This window comes from Pseudophryne corroboree, chromosome 1 (assembly GCF_028390025.1).
Source record: "Pseudophryne corroboree isolate aPseCor3 chromosome 1, aPseCor3.hap2, whole genome shotgun sequence".
NCBI classification, from domain to species: Eukaryota; Metazoa; Chordata; class Amphibia; order Anura; family Myobatrachidae; genus Pseudophryne; species Pseudophryne corroboree.
This window is the reverse complement of record NC_086444.1, coordinates 833,324,307-833,346,596: the sequence shown is the minus strand read 5'-3', so window position 1 is coordinate 833,346,596 and position 22,290 is coordinate 833,324,307. Positions and strand designations below refer to the sequence as shown.

Sequence of the window (22,290 nt, the reverse complement as noted above, 5' to 3'; positions counted from 1 at the left end):
TCCACTGGCTCACTTCTCCACAATTGTCACTGCTACATGAATAGACCTCATAGAATCAAACACTGACATGATCACTTCTACTGAGAGTGGTCTCATTATCCAGCACTGTTTTAAAAGCTTGGGTAGCACAGGCAGATCACCAGAGCTACACACCCTCCGGTTCAAGTGATGAATTGTGTTATGAATTAAATACATTTTGCCAGAGACTGCATGATGTTTGGTTTATGAATGTTCTTATTGTTGTGGCGCAAGCATAACATCATAGTAAAATATCAGGACTCTTGCACATTACAGGCCAGTCTTGTCTGTGATCCAGCTACGAAGATACATAACCTTGGCATAGACACCGGGCTTGTTTGGTAAAGCGCATTTTTCTCCAAAGCTTGCAATTCCGACTAGAACCCACTTGTCATTATTTTGTTTGGAAACCAGAGGACCTCCAGAATCACCCTAGATTGGAATAAGAGTAACATGTAATATAATAAGAGTAACATGTAAGAGTAATATGTATTATTCTGTTCACATATAAGATAACAAGTAAGTATGGGGGTCATTCCGAGTTGTTCGCTCATTATTTTTCTGTCGCAACGGAGCGAATAGTCGCTAATGCGCATGCGCAATGTCCGCAGTGCGACTGCGCCAAGTAAATTTGCTATGCAGTTAGGAATTTTACTCACGGCATTACAAGGTTTTTTCTTCGTTCTGGTGATCGTAATGTGATTGACAGGAAGTGGGTGTTTCTGGGCGGAAACTGGCCGTTTTATGGGTGTGTGCGAAAAAACGCTACCGTTTCTGGGAAAAACGCGGGAGTGGCTGGAGAAACGGGGGAGTGTCTGGCCGAACGCTGGGTGTGTTTGTGACGTCAAACCAGGAACGAAACTGACTGAACTGATCGCAGATGCCGAGTAAGTCCCGAGCTACTCAGAAACTGCTAAGAAGTGTCTATTCGCAATTCTGCTAATCTTTCGTTCGCAATTTTTATAAGCTAAGATTCACTCCCAGTAGGCGGCGGCTTAGCGTGTGTGAGCGAACAACTCGGAATGACCCCCTATAACTGTTGAAGAAGGAGGTGAAATGATTATAGATAATACACTTCTACTATAGGCATCAGTACAAGATCCCGGCGGTCGGGATCCCGGGGGTCAGGAGACCGATGCCGGGATACCGACAGCCGGGATCCTAACAGCCGGGATCCCTGTGGTGAGCGCAGCATGTCCCCTTGTGGTCTCGCTACGCTCGCCACGCTTCGGGCTCGATGGAAAGGGTTTTATTCACCTCCGGGTGGTGGCGTGGACCACTGCCCAAGAGGGGTTACCAGCCGGCGGTCGGGACTCCGACCGCCAGTATTTCAGCTGGAGTCGGGATATTCACTTTTTTGGCCCAAAATCTAGATTATATCATTAAATTCTTATTGAATTAATAGTATTATCCTGATCAATGTTGATTCAACCCACAAAATGGCTGCTTCCACTGTGTGCAGTTAACAAATGCTACTGATGTTTATAATTTCAATAAAAATGGAATTGCTGTGAAATTACATAATTGCCTAAAATTGAACATATTGTTTGGCAGTACTAAGTAAAGATTAAAATATAGAATAATGGGGACGTATCTTGAGAGGTGGAAAGCCCTGTCTATTAGGAAAGGCCATTGATCATCGATGGTTAGCAACCGATTGATTACCACTGATGGTGGAGGTCTAATGGTTCTCCACTATCAATAGCAGAGATGCAGCCATTGGGTTTTTGTCCTGGCGCAGTGGACGCAGCACTTAGCAGCTCCCACTTCCCTCATTGGCACGCTGCCTGCTATGTCCCACAGCAGGGATGCCCATAGATGGTTCAAACCATTGATGTTTTACAATCATGGTTTCATGAAATTAATGTAAAGCACTAATGGCACTATCGATGGAGACCATCAATGGTGATCCCAGTAAGTTGTTGTACCGGGGCCCAGAATTTCTCTTGACAGCCCTGTTTATACCACTTGAGTCACTACACCTCCACAGAATCCTCTCTCTTCCTCCTATTCTTCCACTGGTTAGAACAGTCATATAAGCTGTGCTTCCCAATACAGTCACTGTATTAGCAGTGTGTGTGTGTGTGTGTGTGTGTGTGTGTGTGTGTGTGTGTGTGTGTGTGTGTGTGTGTGTGTGTGTGTGTGTGTGTGTGTGTGTGTGTGTGTGTGTTTAGAATGGTCCCTTATTAATTCTACTAGTGAAGTCAGTCACCACTCTGCTAATTTAGTGCTTGCAAGAGAAAATGCAGCTGCTTGTTGTAAGTATGGCAACTAACTGCCTGCTGCAATCCATCGATAATTCAAAAGCACAATGACTGGCATAGGGGAACAGATGAGCCAGGAACAGTCTGAGCATGAGAACCCTACCTCAGCCACCCTTAGCATTGGAGGGAGGATTCTCACATTCACTACAGGCATGATTGCATTTTGTCTGAAAACCACTGCTGCAGGGAATGGTTACAGTAGTATAGGCGTTTCTATAATGGGTGCAGTCTGTACGGTGCACGCAGCCACGGGGTCCAGGGGGAACCAAACCGCACACACTGCACCCATATATTATACTTACCTCTCCTGAGTCCTGCAACGGCGTCCCTGCACTGTGGACAGAAATCACTCTGAAAATGGCCACTGCGGCTATTTCTGAGTTATTTTCGCATGTTCACTGGAGATGTCCCGGGAACAACGCAAGGGCGCCATGTTCCGGAGACCTGCACATGCACCGTAGACTGGCATGATGCCAGAGTCTACTGCTGCCGGAGAGAAGGGGGCCTGCAACGTAGGCTGCACGTGGGTCCCCTCCTCTCTTGGGGGGTAATTCAGACCTGATCACTCGCTAGCGTTTTTTACAGTGCTGCGATCAGGTCAGTATGAACCGCAATGCACAGGCGCATCGCAGAGGTACAAAGTGGATCGCCGCTCAGCGATGGGTTTGTGCGAAGAATCCATTCGCACGGGCTATCGCAAGGAGATTGACAGGAAGAAGCCATTTGTGGGTGGCAACTGACCGTTTTCTGGGAGTGGTTGGAAAAACGCAGGCGAGTCCAAGCATTTGCAGGGAGGGTTCCTGACGTCAATTCCGGTCCCGGACAGGCTGAAGTGATCGCAGCGGCTGAGTAAGTCCTGGGCTAATCAGAAACTACACAAGATCTGTTCGTACAGCTCTGCTACACATGCGTTCCCACACTTGCAAAGTGAAAATATACTCCCCTACGGTCGGCGACTATCTGTTCGCAGCAGTGCAAAAAACCCTAGCGAGCAATCAGGTCTGAATTAGGCCCTTAAAACGCCCCAGTACAGTAGTGTCAGAATGATGTAATATTTTGAATTAACTCTTTATCTTTATCCTCTCCATCTCACTAATGTTAAAATCTATAATCTGCAATACAAAATGAATGTAAAACCCAAATGACAATTATATGCAAATTAAACAGAGTTCTTAATGCTAACACAACTCACCCGACAGGAATCTACTTTTCCCTCCATATAGCCAGCACATAGCATAGATGGACCTATTGAATCACCATACACCTGAGGACTGCTACATATATCGGCATTTATTATCCGAACTTCAGCCTGCTGAAGAACTGGCGATGCTGGACCTGTAAGTAAAAGTAAATGTTTTATCTATTGCTTCATAGCTGCATGTCCAATTCACAGTTCTTATTACAGGGAAAGGATTGTTTTAGTTCTAACAGACTGAGTGGTGCAATTTCCCTTGTTTGGTGTGCTAGATATAACCATAAAGCAGCTGACCACTTTTGTACATCAGATTCATAATCTAAGCTTCCTTCTATTTATAGCAAACAAGGGGCATTGTCCCAGCAGGAATCCCCCCAGTATACTAAATAGTCCCTGTCTACACTGTAGCTGCCCATATCATCTCTACCATACAGTGCTAAGGAGAACTACAATGTAGCTCTGTTGTGATCTATGGAAGGCACAATCCAGCAAATTAAGAAGAGGTTGTTCAAAAGGGTTCACTACGATATGCCGGCGGTCGGGCTCCCGGCGACCAGCATACCGGCGCCGGGAGCCCGACCGCCGGCTTACCGGCGCCGGGAGCCCGACCGCCGGCTTACCGACAGTGTGGCGAGCGCAAATGAGCCCCTTGCGGGCTCGCTGCGCTCGCCACGCTACGGGCATGGTGGCACGCTACGCGCGCCACACTATTTTATTCTCCCTCCAGGGGTGTCGTGGACCCCCACGAGGGAGAATAAGTGTCGGTATGCCGGCTGTCGGGCTCCCGGTGCCGGTATGCTGGTCGCCGGGAGCCCGACCGCCGGCATACTGAAGACCACCCGTACAAAAGGCCAGTAAAATATACTGGGCCAAATGTAATAGAGTGAGAGTTTCAGCAAGTGAGAGTTTTGGTAAGGTTTTTCCGTTTGTTTTTTTAAAGTGGCAATCATTTACACTGCAAAACCAGGTTTATCTTGCTGTGTAAATGATTGCCACTTACCAAATCCCTCACTTTTTGAAACTCTCACTCTATTACATTTAGCCCACTGTGTTTCTCCTGAAAAGTATAGACAACTGCACATTGTGATCTCTCTCTCCTTGCCCTGACTGTGACTTTATGCCAATCCCACCTTTCCTTGGTGTACATCTGTGCGTCCAAACATGTAAGGACCAGGGACGTGCAGTCAGGGGAGGCAGGGGAGGCAGTGCCTCCCCTGTCATTTTCCCCTGTCATTAATGATTACAATAATATAAAGAAAATACTTATGACACATATTCTGTGTCCTAAGTATATGCTTTATGTTATTGGAATGATTTGTAAATTTGTTTTGGAGGCACCGAGAGCGGTGCCTCCTGCGGATAATGTTAAAGGGCCGGATGTGGGGGGCGGGCAGGGGTGGCGGCCAAGGAGAGGGCTGTAAAAGCCCATTCCAAAAAGCATGACAAGCGGCACCAGTGTGAGTGCCTCAGTGACAGGGGCGTGCTTTCAGCACATATGAAAGCACGCCACTGTCACTGCTGCAAATATGATTGGGCACCAGAATTTAAGCCCACCCTGTGGACCAGCCTACCGATCACCGATCAACCCCGGCCTGCGGCTTTTCTCCCAACTCTCCATTCCTCCGGCCAGCCAGACCCTGGTGGCCTCTGCTCCCCTGACCTCCCTGACTACGCGGCTGAATTCACCCCCCCCCCCACCCCCACCCCTTGCTCAGCGCCGCTCATCACTCCCCGGCCGCAGGCGCCGCTCATCACCGCCCCCCCCCCCCCCCCCCCGCGCTCACCGCTACTCATAACATCTGCTCACTAAGCATCACCCCCAGTCCACCCGCTTACCGCCGCTCACTGCTCATCACCCCCCCTCATCACCCCCAGCTCAGCGCCGCTCACTGCTCACTCCCCCACCCCACCCCCACTGCCGCCCGCCGTTCACCTGTCAGCTGGAGCGAACGTAGGAGAAGTTGCAGAGTCTTGGCCGCAGCATCTGGCAATATGTGAGAGACCACAGCCGCTATTGACAGGTGAGTAGCTTGTAAACTCCCAAACTCCCCCCCACCCTGTGGTGCCGATCTATCTTTTTGCCAATGGGTGCCGTGACGTAATTACGTCGCCGCGGCTGCACACGCAACAGACCAGGAGGCTGTGAGCTGGGGGAGGAACCGCGGGCCGAGGAATTTACGGCCCGTTGCTCCACCCCCAGCTCAAAGTCAGCCTCCTGGTCTCTAGGTCATTGGGCGGCTGGGGAAGCTGTAGTGCCGGGCCGTGCCCGGGGCTTCACTGACACTATCCTGTGCTCACCCCCCGCTGGCGGCTCATTGAGTGTCGGCTGAGGAAAGCCGCAGTGCTGTGCCTGGGGCGCCGCTGAGACTGCTGCACTCACCCCCGCTGGCGGCTCATGTGATGTATGTATACACCACATGAGTCGCCAGCGGGGGTGAGCGCAGCATAGTCGTACACCAGATGAGCCGTCAGCAGGGGTGAGCGGGTGACTATAAGGACCTGCACATGGCCAGGTGACCCCGTGGGTGCTCACCATAGGCGCTGATTCCGTGGGTGCTCCCGAGCCTAAACACCCACGGAATCAGCGCCTATGCCCCCACCCCCATCCCATCGGCAGCACCTCCCCATACTGCTATTTTGCCTTCTCTCCCCTCAGCTCCATCCCTCCCCCCAAGCGTCTCTTCCGTAGTGTAACGTGTATAAGGGTCTCTCCTGTGGTGTAATGTGTGTAAGCGTCTCTTCTGTGGTGTGACTTGTATAAGCGTCTCTTCTGTGGTGTGACTTGTATAAGCGTCTCTTCTGTGGTGTAACGTGTATAAGAGTCTCTTCTGTGGTGTGACTTGTATAAGCGTCTCTTCTGTGGTGTGACTTGTATAAGCGTCTCTTCTGTGGTGTAACGTGTATAAGCGTCTCTTCTGTGGTGTGACTTGTATAAGCGTCTCTTCTGTGGTGTAACGTGTATAAGCGTCTCTTCTGTGGTGTGACTTGTATAAGCGTCTCTTCTGTTGTGTAATGTGTATAAGCGTCTCTTCTGTTGTGTACCGCTCCTGATAGGGTGCCAGTCCACAGCAGATTTGAAATAGTAGCGCCGCAGTCATAGGAGCTGCAGTGCCGCCAACCACAGCCTCCTCCTTGCACCGCCGCCGCCCTCTGCCTCCTCCTCGCTACACCTCAGCCGCGCAGGCCGCCCTCAGTCCTTCTCTGCACCTCTGCCTCCTCCGAACCATGCCGACCACAGCATCCTCATCCACTGCACTGCAGACCACTGCATCCTCAGCACCGCCGCTACTAAAGAGGTAATCTTACCCTGCTGCCTTTCTCTCTCCCTAGTCCCTACTGTATGCCCTTGCTGTTCCTCCCTCTGTCACTCTCCCTGTCCCTATGTCCCTGCTGTCACGTTCCCTGTCCCTCTCCCTGTGCCTATGTCCCTGCTGTCACTTTCCCTGTCCCTCTGTCATTCTCCCTGTCCCTACTGTCCCTCTCTCTGTCACTTTCCCTGTCCCTATGTCCCTGCTGTCACTTTCCCTGAATTTTTTCTCATTCCATGTGGCATAACGTGAATTTCGGCTCATTCAGTGTGCTACAAGGTGACTGTCGGCTCATTCAGTGTGCTACAATGTGAATTTCGGCTCATTCAGTCTGCTATAATATGAATTTCGGCTCATTCAGTGTGCTACAAGGTGAATTTCGGCTCATTCAGTGTGCTATAATGTGAATGTCGGCTCATTCAGTGTGCTACAATGTGAATTTTGGCTCATTCAGTGTGCTATAATGTGAATGTCGGCTCATTCAGTGTGCTACAATGTGAATTTCGGCTCATTCAGTGTGCTACAATGTGACTGTCGGCTCATTCAGTGTGCTACAATGTGAATTTCGGATCATTCAGTGTGCTATAATGTGAATTTCTGCTCATACGTGTGCTATAATGTGAATTCCGGCTCATTCAGTGTGCTACAATGTGAATGTCAGCTCATGCCGTGTGCTACAAGGTGAATTTCGGCTCACTCAGTGTGCTATAATGTGAATTTCGGCTCATTCAGTGTGGTATAATGTGAATTTCTGCTCATACGTGTGCTATAATGTGAATTACGGCTCATTCAGTGTGCTACAATGTGAATTTCGGCTCATTCAGTGTGCTACAATGTGAATTTCGGCTCATTCAGTGTGCTATAATGTGAATTTCTGCTCATACGTGTGCTATAATGTGAATTCCGGCTCATTCAGTGTGCTACAATGTGAATCTCAGCTCATGCCGTGTGCTACAAGGTGAATTTCGGCTCACTCAGTGTGCTATAATGTGAATTTCGGCTCATTCAGTGTGGAATAATGTGAAATGGGCACCAGTACTAGACAGTATAAGGGGTCCTACTATTGCGGTGTCTAAGCGGTATATGGTGTGGTAAACTACACTGAAGGACACGCCCCCTTGCGAGTGGCCACGCCCCCTTATCCAGAGCGCGCCTTTGGCGCGCACATAATTACAACCTTCACTCTTCCATATCCACACTTCAAAATTCCACTTCTATCTCTGTGAGGGATGGTATCAAAATCCTGGCGCTTGAGAGGACGACGGTCAGAATACCGACAGCGTCATCCCGATGTGCAGGATCCCGACAACTGTTAGGGTAAAGCCCTAACTCTAATCTCCAACCCCCCCCCCTAACCCTCCCTGCCTGCAGCCTGTTCCTAAACTGCGCCAGGTAGAGCCCACTCCTAAACTAGTACTGCTGGCCAGGGATGACTCTTCTTGTCTCCAGCCTCCACCACAAGCAGCAGTTGTCCTGGCAGACCTGCTGCTGCTGGCGGAGAATGGAGGTGAGCAGATTCTGTCCCCATGCTGCCCAAAAGGAGGCTCCAGAATCTGCCCCCTACTACTGTAGTGCTGGTAGGAGACACAAGCATAGCAGGCACAGCCAGGGGCGGTGATGACATGATATAGTGCTATGGATTGTATGAGGAAGGGGGCCCCAAATCGGTGTGTTACTTAGGGCCCCATGAGGTCTAAACTCACCTCTGGCAGCGGCCATAGTGGCGGCTTTAGTGGGCATGCCTCACCAGCCACTGACCTCACCGCACGCCACTGGTAAGGACTGAGACAATCACTTGCAGTGTCTATAGCAGTGGTTTCCAAACTTTTTTGAATCACAGCGCCCTAGAATATTAGAATTATTTTCACGACATCCCTAGGCCAAAAATTTCTTATTGAGAAATTTAGAAATAAGTATTACATTAAGTAGATTGCGTTTATATGTCATCCTTAGGGTTAGTTGTGTGGTGAGGGACAAGATTTACTTCTGTTTGGCCACATATTTTATGACTGGCAGCCACCAGCACTGGTTTTGCCTATTATATTGACCATGAATAATTTGAATTGGTCCTAGACCACCAACCCAGGGCACCCCTGCAAGTGTCCCGAGGCACCCCAGGGAGCCACGGCACACAGTTTGGGAACCTCTGGTCTATAGAATAGATTCTGCATTACCATCTGCTGTGTCTTTAAATGCACAATCAGTCGCACCACCATCTTGCAATAGCCCTATGGTAGGTATAGGTACTATCTCTCTGAGTATGGCCTTTTGAATGGTTGTGCGTCTCTGTGCACAACCACTTTTTAGCTACTTTCAGATACTGTGCATCTAAATTTGTTCTGTGCCGTTTTATGAACAACGGCGGGACACATGCATGGTGTGACTCAGGTGCATATGCAGATGAAAACCATCGATACGCTGCATCCAACATTGCCACTGGGTCTAAGTCAGTCAGGCCTTCTATATGCAGGTTACAGGTTACAGGGAGATATGCCTTATTATGGATGCTGCATATAATTGTCATTATGCCTCCTTGTTCTGAGTGTAGGATAACTGAGCAGTGTGATCTATCTGTGCATATAATCTGCATCTCCTAAACTAGGTACACACTTAATGATGTGTACCCAGCATGACATAGCGGGTGACAGGACCTGGCTGGGGAGCCCGCATCACCAAGTGCATACACACTAGCACGGCTACATCTTTAATCCTTAGTCTCTCTCCCTAGTCTGCATGTAAGATAGAGTACCTGTTGTCAATGGGGGATCAGTATGATTTACTGATGGTCGGGATGCCATCCGTCTGTATAACGACAACGGCATCCCAATAGTCAGTATGCCGGCAGCAGGACGAGCGCAAAGAGTCCCCTTGCAGGCTCGCTCCACTCGCCACAGGTTCTATTCGCACTCTATGGGTGTCGTGGACACCCAGGAGTGGGAATAGGCCCTATTAGCCGGGATTCCGGCTGTCGGCATTGCCAGCGGTTGGGATCCCGGTGTCGAGATCCTGACTGCCGGGATCCCGAGTGCCGGCAACTCAGCTGCATACCGCCATTGATATAGCAGTAGACTGACTATATTTATTTCACCAGTTTCTAATCTGGAGTTATTTAGTAACATGTTTTAGTATGTGCATGGGTGATATGCGAAAACAAAATGATGAGTCAAGTCACGACATACCACTTCTACCTTAACAATTCAAATACATTAAACCATATATATTCAATCCCATTATTAAAACAAACATATTACATTAAAACATCAGACAACATCATTTTGGAACCCAGAAAGTCATGGGCCAAATTAGTCCTCTAAAATACAGGATTTTGTAATAATATGGGTTCCTGATGCAAGGCAATTAGTCTAATGGAAGTGATATCTCAATGCAACATGTTACACATTTTTGTATACTACAATGAACTGACCATCAGATTCGAGAGCTCCCCATCCAGTGATGTAACACGGCACGTTGTCAGGAAAGACATCAGACCTCTTTGGTAGGCACACAGGGCGGATTGCGGCTTTAAAATTGACTGGATTGGCTAACTCTAGAACAGCAATGTCATTTTGTTGGGTTCGAGCTTCATAATTTTCATGTACTATGATTCTCTGTAGCTTTAGTCCAGATTCAGGGCTTGATGAAAGCGTACCTAATACCACTGTCCATATATTTATATCATTATTACTGAAGAGACATAGAAAGGAAGGAAATCAATAAATATACTGTACAGAGAACAATACACACGTTTAATATGAAACTATAAGTGATCTTTATGTTAAAGAGGCATATTACATAGAGATAGATAGATAGATAGATAGATAGATAGATAGATAGATAGATAGATAGATAGATAGATAGATGCGGAATGCGTTTTGCACCCCAGCGGGCAGAATGCCGGTGGTCATGTGACCAACGCCGGAATCCTGACACCACTCAGGACACCGGCGCCAGAACACCCACCACCGGGATCCAGAGGGTAAGTATCCCCCCCTCCCCCCAATATTAGGTTTAGGATCCGGGGGGAGGGGGGGCGGGGATATGCTTGGGGTTAGGCATTATTATGGTGTTAGGGTTAGGCACTAGGGGGGTGGTTAGCCGTAGCCACCGCCCCCCCAAAATTTTGCCATAGCTGCCACCCCCCTAGGATTAGCCCTATTAGCCCTAGCCGCCACCAGTGGAGAAGTTGCCCATAGAAGCTAATCAGCTTCTAGCTAGTACATTCTACAAAATGATTGGTTACTATAGGTAACTTCTCCACTTCTCCACTTCATGTATAAGAAGGTACGGACAAATGGCTGGATCTTATTAGGCACAATTGGTGCAGTTGTACAATTACCAAGACTGCAATGATCACCAAAACGTACTTTTCTTCTGTCAAAACTATCATCTGATAGGCAGTGGCCGGGTGCTGATGGAATCAGAGGTCACTTTGCGCTATACAGACAGTGTTGCCAGTGCCTTGTAGAACTGACTGGAAGCATACATGGACTTGTTTCCTTAATTTATTCATGTGTTAATTTTCATGTATTTTTCATATACATATACTGTATTATGGTCACAACTGGAATGACTCGATGATCTACAGTATAAAAGACTTATCCTTTTAACCTTAAAAGTGCTCTTACACTATGGAGCATATGTACTATGCCTTGGAGCGTGATAAAGCGGAGAGAGATAAACTACCACCAATCAGCTCCTAATTGTCATTTCTCTAACATAGCCTGTAACATGGCATTAGGAGCTAATTGGCTGGTACTTTATGTCTGTCTACTTTATCACTCTCCTAATTGTCTTTTATTTATTCCTAGTATTTGTCTAATGCAAATAGCAAAGGATGAATATCTAACCAGCTCATGCAGTTTCTATATTTGTACCTCTACCCACATATTTCACCAGTCACTACATACAGAGGCAGGATGTAATGGTTTAAATGACTGCCCCTTTCAAAAAAATGTTTTTTAAAGGGGCAGTGTTTTCTCTATTTCTGGGTGGCAACTATTTGATCACAGAAACTGCTTTTTAGCAGAAACTGCAATCCTTACTGAATCTGGCCCAATATGAAAACCTTCTAGAATGTTGTGTGATCTATTTTAAATACAACTGTTGTACTTCTCTTTTACATGACCTTTTAAGTCTTTTTAACTTACCAGTCATTAAATTACACCACACCATGCCTGACTTATGACTAATAACTTTCCAAAGAAACATTATTTTTTCTGTCACAATGTATTATAAGTACATTGCCAGTCTTTTGTATCGAAAATACCAGTTGTTCTACATTCCAGTCATTACTTATAGATGGCCCCAGACTTTATTTCCTAATAATTTATTTTCTGTATAAGTACATATTCTGCCTTTCTCATATTGATGGGACACTGCAGTTAATTTGGGAAATGGTTTATTTACTATATTTCTAGTTCAATTTATTGAATCTATACTTCACTGGGATTATACACATTTACTTACATGCACGCAATATGGGTGCAATAACGTTTGACTTACGTTCAGCCTTATTGTTGGTTGTTTTTTTCTTTTGCTATATAGTGTTTTAGGTAAAATAAAGCAAAGAACAAACGTAATCAACTATTAGAATAAAATACATTAATGTGTGTGATATTTAGGGGTAGATTCAATGAAGCTGCTCTTTTTCTGTAGTTACGATAAATGATTTCTGCTTGCACTCCAGAGACTGTAAGTAGAAATCAGCTACTGTGAGTTAATGCATGCACTACGCTTAATTAAATCTAAACCTTAGTGTAGTAATGTGCAAGACCAACAGGATTGGAAAGGGGAGGGATCAGACATGGAAAAAAGGAGGAGTCAGGATTGGAAATGGTAGTAGTTGAGGGGGAAAGGGGAAGAGTTAGGTCAATCTTTATACAACCACCCCTAAAAGATAATCTAGATGTAACCCTGGCAGGGTATAACACTAATGGGGTGATAATAGAGAAAGCAGTCAAAGACACAGTCATCCAAATTTACTAATTGCCTGAAAAGAGGTTAACATAAACAATATGTTTGGTATATACACAATAAGCACAATTGTAGAAATATATTTTTTGAGGTTGGATTCCCTATACGTAATGGTTTATGATCACTTAGTGTAATGTATTGAACCACTTACATATAATCAAAGCAGTGAGCAGCAGTCACAAGCCAGGTATTGCTGATCAGTGAGGCTCCACATACATGTCTGCCATTCAGTCTCAGGCTGGCCTGCCACGGCCATGCATTCATAGCTGCTGATGTTCCTCCTACTATTCTACTTGATACAAAAGGTCCTCCAACACCACAATCTGTTTAAATATCAGCATAATATACGATTATAAAGTACACTTCTACTTTTGTAAAATAGGGCTTACTGCATATGGTATGACACAATTGTTAGTGTTATAGTCAGCATGTCAAATTAGAATAAATATTCCATTTCATTGTCATTGCATCTGTGTTTTCTTTACACATGTGGGAAATATGTGTGAATGGGTTGTGATTATTGCTTTGTGTAATGCAGGGGTAGAGGGGTGGAGGCGAGAACAGGTGGGTGATTCAGTGGTTGTGTATCCTGCAACTCTGTGTTTGTCAATATGTTTTGCAACGACATTAAGGGTTTAACGATGCTCGCCAGGATGGCAACATAACTCAGATTATTACAGTGACCCTTACTAAATAGGCTTCTCCATGTTTCCCTTCTCCATTTTGATCCAGGATCTATCACAGACTCAATAGATCCAGTTCCAGCAGTGAGCTAGAGGGGACAACTTCCCTGCTGATAAGTCTTGACAATAACATCCATGCCCTCTGAACTTAGCACCAATACCCATGGGCCTTCAGCATGGGCAAACAAGTGGATATCGGATTCCTATCCCTGCAGAGATATACGTATGATTTCACGGCGGTCGGGATGCCGTCCGCCAGAATGCTGGTGGCGGTGCGAGCGCTAGAAATCCCCTTGAGTGCTTGCTGCGCTCACCATGCTGTGGGCACGGTGGTTCGCTGAGCTCACCACAGGTTTATATTCTCCCTCTATGGGTGTTGTGGACACCCACAGAAGGAGAATAGCCTGTGTCACGGTATTCCGGCACCGGCATTTCCTCGCATGTTGGGATTCCGGCATCGATATTGTGACCGCTAGGATCCCGACTGGCGGTATTTTAACCGCAACCAACAACCAACTGGAATCCAACACTGAGGAATTAGAATGCATACTGTATAAGCACAATTGAAAGGACTGGATGAAGTATAGGATGGACTAGTGTCTAACCTGAAGCCCGCATAGTTAATATGTTTTATAATCATTAAGGTTAATTTGATTGAAGTATTTATTTTAAATAAAATATTCATATTTTAAATCAGAGAACTATCTAGGTGCAAAATCCTACCCATGAGAAATGCTTACATAACCCCCTACTTATTCCAGCTGGGTACTGTAGCCCCAGGTGCTGTGGTTTAGGTATGGTGACATTTACCATCCAGCTGGGTACTGTAGCCCCAGGCGCTGTGGTTTAGGTATGGTGACATTTACCATCCAGCTGGGTACTGTAGCCCCAGGCGCTGTGGTTTAGGTATGGTGACATTTACCATCCAGCTGGGTACTGTAGCCCCAGGCGCTGTGGTTTAGGTATGGTGACATTTACCATCCAGCTGGGTACTGTAGCCCCAGGCGCTGTGGTTTAGGTATGGTGACATTTACCATCCAGCTGGGTACTGTAGCCCCAGGCGCTGTGGTTTAGGTATGGTGACATTTACCAACCAGCTGGGTACTGTAGCCCCAGGTGCTGTGGTTTAGGTATGGTGACATTTACCATCCAGCTGTGTACTGTAGCCCCAGGCACTGTGGTTTAGGTATGGTGACATTTACCATCAAGCTGGGTACTGTAGCCCCAGGTGCTGTGGTTTAGGTATGGTGACATTTACCATCCAGCTGGGTACTGTAGCCCCAGGCGCTGTGGTTTAGGTATGGTGACATTTACCATCCAGCTGGGTACTGTAGCCCCAGGCGCTGTGGTTTAGGTATGGTGACATTTACCATCCAGCTGGGTACTGTAGCCCCAGGCGCTGTGGTTTAGGTATGGTGACATTTACCATCCAGCTGGGTACTGTAGCCCCAGGCGCTGTGGTTTAGGTATGGTGACATTTACCATCCAGCTGGGTACTGTAGCCCTAGGCGCTGTGGTTTAGGTATGGTGACATTTACCATCCAGCTGAGTACTGTAGCCCCAGGCGCTGTGGTTTAGGTATGGTGACATTTACCATCCAGCTGGGTACTGTAGCCCCAGGCGCTGTGGTTTAGGTATGGTGACATTTACCATCCAGCTGGGTACTGTAGCCCCAGGCGCTGTGGTTTAGGTATGGTGACATTTACCAGTCAGTTGGGTACTGTAGCCCCAGGTGCTGTGGTTTAGGTATGGTGACATTTACCATCCAGCTGGGTACTGTAGCCCCAGGCGCCGTGGTTTAGGTATGGTGACATTTACCATTCAGCTGGGTACTGTAGCACCAGGCGCTGTGGTTTAGGTATGGTGACATTTACCATCAGCAATGGGATTCAAAGTCAGAGTGAACTTGTGAGGACTTATAATCAACCCACACATGTTGTCCAAATATAACTGAAATGTGTTCAGGCCGGTTTGAGCTTGCATGATTCACCTGGAAAGTGTACAGAAAAGGTTCAGTGCATGTTATAAAAGATTTGCTGAACAGGTAGATCTATGCTGATTGGTCCTTAATGGGTAAATGCTACTCTAGATACTTATATCTGATTTTGGAGACCAAAACATGACAAGAGCAGACGTGTTGACTATACTGTACGCTTACAGATAACTTACTCATGTACAATTGTCTTACTCATGAAAACCTGTGCACAGGTAACTGCAGACCTCCCAAGTCATGGTCATCAGATCCTGTTATATATTTTTTAATAGATTGGCCAGCCCATTGGACAAACTAACATTCTTGTGCTGTTGCTGCCCCCAAGCCTCAGTCTTACACAAGGTAGAGGAATAGTGGAGCATGGACACAATGTACTAATCCCAGTGCCAATTTGCCTGAATGCACACAGTAGAGATGAATACTGAGTTTTGAGGGAAACAACCAGGATATTATGGATACACGTGAGGCTTGTCTGTATGTCTTTGTTACGTAATGTATGAGCATATGTAATCAGAACATGTCAACATTATGATGTCAACATTCCAAATGTTCACGTGTTCACACCCATCTGAGTATAATACTTTTACCTTATACGAGTGTACATACTGAATACAACAATAGGGGATCAGTGCACCAATGGGGCCTTGCTATTCACTGATGTAAGAAAATGTGAAAGAAGATGCACTGAGTATCGGGTGAGGGAACTGGTGTGTATGCCAATGAACTTATTACAAAATAATAGCAGGCATAGTTAAATGCAGTTAAATAGCCTTGTTCCTGTGCCTACAATCATGGATTACCATGCGAAAACCCACAGATTCCACATAATCTGTACAACCAATGGGTTTTCCCTGCACGTGAACCCCCGAATTTGCTATTTTCTTACAGACTTTTCCTTGCAGCTTATGAAGCTGTGAGGAAAAGTACACCATTGGGCATTCACGCACAGGGAAATCCCCGCTAATTGAATTGGTATGGCCGCAGGTAATTGAATATGCATGCAGAAGTATTGGGATTGCTGTATGTTTTTTTTTAAACACAGGGGGTCGGATGTAATGACGCCCGAGATCGCCAGAGGTGTGAGATGCCGGCCAATTTCAGACTTTTTTTTAAAGGGGCAATCACTTACAAGGCAAAACCATGCATTGTAAAAGATTGCCTCTTTAAAAAAAATGTCCGAGATTGGCCGGCATCTCGCACCTCTGGCGATCTCGGGCATCATTACATCTGGCCCAGGATCCAAGGGACTTGCTGTGTGTTGAAAAGTCAGATGTGTTCCATAGAAAATATAAGTTATGAAATGACGGCATCAGTGTGTGATAATTATAGGAAATAGCATGTGAAATGGGACCCATGATGAGAGAATATCTCGAACACTTCTTAGATACCCCTCCAGCCTTTGCACTATGATTTCCTATAACCCACCTTCCCACCAATCCTTTATTTGTGACATTGGAATGGGAGAAGATCAGCCAGGAGAAGCACAGGTACAGTACAGTGTCCTAATCTGACTACAGAGCAGATGATGGAACAGGAATGTGGGAAAGAATAGCATGTTCTAATTTCAGCTGTTCTTATTCCATCATCCGCAGAGTACGTCAGGAGGTAATGTACTTGTGCTCCCAAGTGGTAAATCAGCTGCACAGATTCTTAAATCCTTACCAAGCTATATCTATACTATGAACTGTAAGGGGTATACTGCGGGTTTGTAGAACTGGAGATGCTGCCCAAAGCAACCTATCAGAGTCTATTTATCATTTATCTAGCCCACCTTTTTGAAGATAATAACTAGAATCTGATTGGCCAACATCTCCACTTCTATAAACCCGCACTTTAATAAATATACTCCTAGGTATATATTTATTTAAGGAATAACAATAGACTATTGTAGGTTTCAGGATCTTACCCTGATAGAGGAGATTCTCTGCTACCGATATTGGGATTTCTAAAAGAAAACATCAACATTTTATTCATTATGAAAGAACAATAGCTGGAAAACATCAACATTTTATTCATTATGAAAGAACAATAGCTGCTGTAGTGTTACATAGAGAAATGAGGCAGTTAAACACTTTTATATTAATCGCATTTGTAGCAGACATGTGATCCTTTAGTTTTGTTACAGATAATGCAGAGCACTTTTCAGAAATTATTTAATTTACTTTAGTATCATTTAAATGTGGTTTTACATAAAATGTGTCCATTAACCTTTAGGCTTTCTTTTTGCTTCAGTGTACTTAAGCCGGATACACATCATCCGACGGCGCGATCCTACTATGCGATGTAAGGATATAGGGGGTAATTCCAAGTTGATCGCAGCAGGATTTTTGATAGCAATTGGGCAAAACCATGTGCACTGCAGGGGAGGCAGATATAACATGTGCAGAGAGAGTTAGATTTGGGTGGGTTATTTTATTTCTGTGCAGGGTAAATACTGGCTGCTTTATTTTTACACTACAAATTAGATTGCAGATTGAACACACCCCACCCAAATCTGTCTCTCTCTGCACTTGTTACATCTGCCCCACCCTGCAGTGCACATGGTTTTGCCCAATTGCTAACAAAAATCCTGCTGCGATCCACTTGGAATTACCCCCATATTGTATGCTCCGCATACGCCACGATCCGCTGTAAAACGGTGCAATGTATCGCCGGATCATCATTAGAACTACAGCCAGAAACAATATATCAGGGGTACACACTGTGGGTGGGATGTACTATAGTATAGCAAACTATACTAATGTACTTACATATGCGATTAGTAATGCAAAGGACAGCTCTCCCAATAAGAGCTGTCCTGTGCGGTCACTGCACTTCCTGGTTTCAGCTCGCAGAGGGACGTGGCAGCAGCGGGGGTGCTTGGAGGGATCCGATTGGATCTCTTTCAGAGCAGAATGCGGAAAGAAGCCCTAGGATTTTATAGGGTAACGCCAATTTATCACATAGAAGCTTTACTGTATATAAATTCATGAGAGACTATGTATAAGGGACATTTCCAGATAACAATGGTACACAAAATGGAAACGATTTCTGAGGGCTTTCCATGGGAATATGCATGTTAAATAAGCTTCTGTGGTGAATATTACGTTTACTAGATGGCAACAGTGCAACACTGAGTTAAGTATACTGTATGCACATTTGCTTAAAGTAAATTTCACTAAGGTTCCTACAAGCAATCTTTTAGTTGGAGAATAGAAAAATTAGTATCAAGATTTTATAATGTGCACTTTAAATCTTTCCCAGCAAGCAAGCAGATGAGAATTTGACGCATTTTTAAACTGCACTTTGGACATATAGGGGTATATATATATATTGGGCAGTACGGATGGTGTAAGGGTTAGCATTACTGCCTCACAGCACTGAGGTTATGGTTTTGATTCCTACTATGGCCCTAACTGTGTGGAGTTTGTATATTCTCCCCGTACTTGCGTGGGTTTCCTCCGGGTATTCCGGTTTCCTCCCACAATCCAAAAATATACTGGTAGGTTAATTGGCTCCCAACCAAAATGAACCCTAGTGAATGTGTCTGTGTGTACATGTGGTAGGGAATATAGATTGTAAGCTCCACTGGGGCAGGGACTGATGTGAATGGCCAAATATTCTCTGTAAAGCGCTGCAGAACATGTGTGCGCTATATAAATAACTGGTAATAAAATAAATAATATTCAGTTCAATGCTATGAAGGAAACTTTTTGCTGCTGGGAAAGAAAAAAAGCCCTTTCACACCTTAGTTTTACATATTGCAGCTGATGACCAGATCCGATAAGCTTATCTGCTCACTGAAAATTGTGCAAAGAATGCGGAATTTGGATGCAGGGAATTTCCTCACGCAAGTTTTGCATCTATAACATGCATTGGCAGTCAGTGACTAGAAAGGCATGCTGGTGCTTGTTGGACAACAAACACAAGCATGTTTTTCCAGTTATTGTTTGCTACTGGCATATGCAGTTCCACAATAGAAAAAAAATAGATCTAACTACTGGCTACAAATGTGCATCTCTGAACTACTGTAACCGGAGTGTCCCATTATCTGCTCAGCTAGCATTTTACCTCTGGCTGCTTGTTAATGGCTAGCGGCTAAGGAACATCAGGTCACAGTCTTTTAGCAGCTAGTTTTTTTTTTCCTCACATTAGATTTGTGTAATAAAAAGAATTTCCCATTAAACTATGATCTAGAACAAGGAAATATGATATTATTTCTTTTTTTAATTAAGTTTTATAAGATACATACAAAACATTAACACATTACATACATTTACATACACGTTATAAAGAGTCATCCCCCCTCCAAAAAATAAATATAAATTCTAATAATCTCTCCTTCCCTTTCCACTCTCCCCCTCCCCTTTTTAAGAGCTACATGACAATGTAGTCCAATCCAATGATACCCCTTTCAGACCGCAAGCTTGTAACTCGGGTTATTGCACATGAGCTGTGCAATCTAAAAGGGCCCAGGGGAAATATCCCAGGTCGAGCGACCCGGTATTTCAACCCTGGTAGCGACCAGGGGTGAATACGTTTTCATCCCGGGAGGCTGTGCGGTGTAAACAGGTGGCCAGGTCGATGCAACCCATAGTGGCGCCAAACGCTGCCTCTGCAAGTGTCACCGCTGACGTCATCATCCTGGCAATATGCCGGTCTGGGGACGCCAGTGTGAAACGGGCCGAGGTTGCACCAGGGAAGCACCCGTTTACGGCTCCCAGGTGTGACCTGCCATTTGCGGTCTGAAAGGGGTATTATATTAACTTTATCTATGAGGACTTATCATTCATGATTTTATAGTTATTTCCCAGTTACATTTTATTAACCTTTATATGACACTGTGTCTTCCTTTGTCAAGAATATTGTGGGTTCATATTCAATTTTTCTTTTCTTTTCCCCTCTTCTCCCCCTCCCCTTCCCCTTTGTTATAATAAGATTTTACTTACCGGTAAATCTATTTCTCGTAGTCCGTAGAGGATGCTGGGGACTCCGTAAGGACCATGGGGAATAGACGGGCTCCGCAGGAGATAGGGCACTTTAAGAAAGACTTTGGATTCTGGGTGTGCACTGGCTCCTCCCTCTATGCCCCTCCTCCAGACCTCAGTTAGGGAAACTGTGCCCAGAGGAGACGGACAGTACGAGGAAAGGATTTTAGTTAATCCAAGGGCAAGATTCATACCAGCCCACACCAATCATACCATATAACCTGTGATAAACTACCCAGTTAACAGCATGAACAACAACATAGTCTCGGTTCAAACCGATGAAACTATAACATAACCCTTATGTAAGCAATAACTATATACAAGTCTTGCAGAAGAAGTCCGCACTTGGGACGGGTGCCCAGCATCCTCTACGGACTACGAGAAAAAGATTTACCGGTAAGTAAAATCTTATTTTCTCTAACGTCCTAGAGGATGCTGGGGACTCCGTAAGGACCATGGGGATAATACCAAGGTTCCCAAACGGGCGGGAGAGTGCGGATGACTCTGCAGCACCGATTGAGCAAACAGGAGGTCCTCCTCAGCCAGGGTATCAAACTTATAGAACTTTGCAAAGGTGTTTGACCCCGACCAAGTAGCAGCTCGGCATAGTTGTAGTGCCGAGACCCCTCGGGCAGCCGCCCAAGAAGAGCCCACCTTCCTAGTGGAATGGGCCTTTACTGATTTTGGTAACGGCAATCCTGCCGTAGAATGCGCCTGCTGAATCGTGTTACAGATCCAGCAAGCAATAGTCTGCTTTGTTGGCTACTTACAGGACAAACAGTGCTTCTGTTTTTCTGATCCCAGCCGTTCTGGCCACGTAAATTTTCAAAGCCCTGACCACATCAAGGGACTCGGAATCCTCCAAGTCACGTGTAGCCACAGGCACGACAATAGGTTGGTTCATATGAAAGGATGAGACCACCGTAGGCAGGAATTGAGGACGGGTCCGCAATTCCGCTCTATCCATATGGAAAACCAGATAGGGGCTTTTATGTGATAAAGCCGCCAATTCCGAAACTCGCCTAGCCGAAGCCAAGGCTAACAACATGACCACCTTCCAGGTGAGATATTTCCACTCCACTGTCTTAAGTGGTTCAAGGAAACTTAACACCACGTTAAGGTCCCAAGGCGCCACCGGAGGTACAAAAGGAGGCTGAATATGCAGTACTCCCTTCACAAAAGTCTGTACTTCCGGTAATGAGGCCAATTCCTTTTGACAGAAAATGGATAAGGCCGAAATCTGAACTTTTAATGGAGCCTAATTTTAGACCCAAATTCACTCCAGTTTGTAGGAAGTCACACCAAAAAACATATTTTCTCCATATTCGGTGATAATGTTTAGATGTCATGTCCTTCCTAGCCTTTATTAGCGTAGGAATGACCTCATCCGGAATACCTTTTACCGCTAGGATCCGGCGTTCAACCGCCATGCCGTCAAACGCAGCCGCGGTAAGTCTTGGAACAGACAGGGACCTTGTTGTAACAAGTCCTGCCTTAGAGGAAGAGGCCACGGATCTTCTGTGAGCATTTCTTGCAGATCCGGATACCAGGTCCTTCGTGGCCAATCTGGAACAATGAGAATTGTTCTCACTCCTCTTTTTCTTAATATCCTCAACACCTTGGGTATGAGAGGAAGAGGAGGAAACACATATACCGAATGGAACACCCACGGTGTCACTAGGGCGTCCACAGCTACCGCCTGAGGGTCTCTTGACCTGGCGCAATACCTTTGTAGCTTTTTGTTGAGACGGGATGCCATCATGTCTATTTGGGGTAGCCCCCACCGACGTGCAATCTGCGCGAAGACTTCCTGACGAAGTCCCCACTCTCCCGGATGCAGATCGTGTCTGCTGAGGAAGTCTGCTTCCCAGTTGTCCACTCCCAGAATG

At 45.7% G+C, this 22,290-nt stretch overlaps 1 protein-coding gene across 1 annotated transcript in view; it reads right to left on the bottom strand.

The window, feature by feature from the left end:
* Nucleotides 1-220: 220 nt before the first annotated feature.
* The window catches only part of LOC135049922 (transmembrane protease serine 11A-like), a 67,532-nt gene continuing 45,462 nt past the window's right edge, over nucleotides 221-22,290 (bottom strand). Inside the window, exons 8-12 of the mRNA XM_063955939.1 lie at nucleotides 17,341-17,379; nucleotides 12,910-13,081; nucleotides 10,210-10,469; nucleotides 3,475-3,617; nucleotides 221-450 (exon numbers count right to left, since the gene is read on the bottom strand). Coding sequence (XP_063812009.1) covers nucleotides 289-450; nucleotides 3,475-3,617; nucleotides 10,210-10,469; nucleotides 12,910-13,081; nucleotides 17,341-17,379 — 776 coding nt within the window. The 3' untranslated portion in view covers nucleotides 221-288. The remainder of the gene's footprint in view (nucleotides 451-3,474; nucleotides 3,618-10,209; nucleotides 10,470-12,909; nucleotides 13,082-17,340; nucleotides 17,380-22,290) is intronic.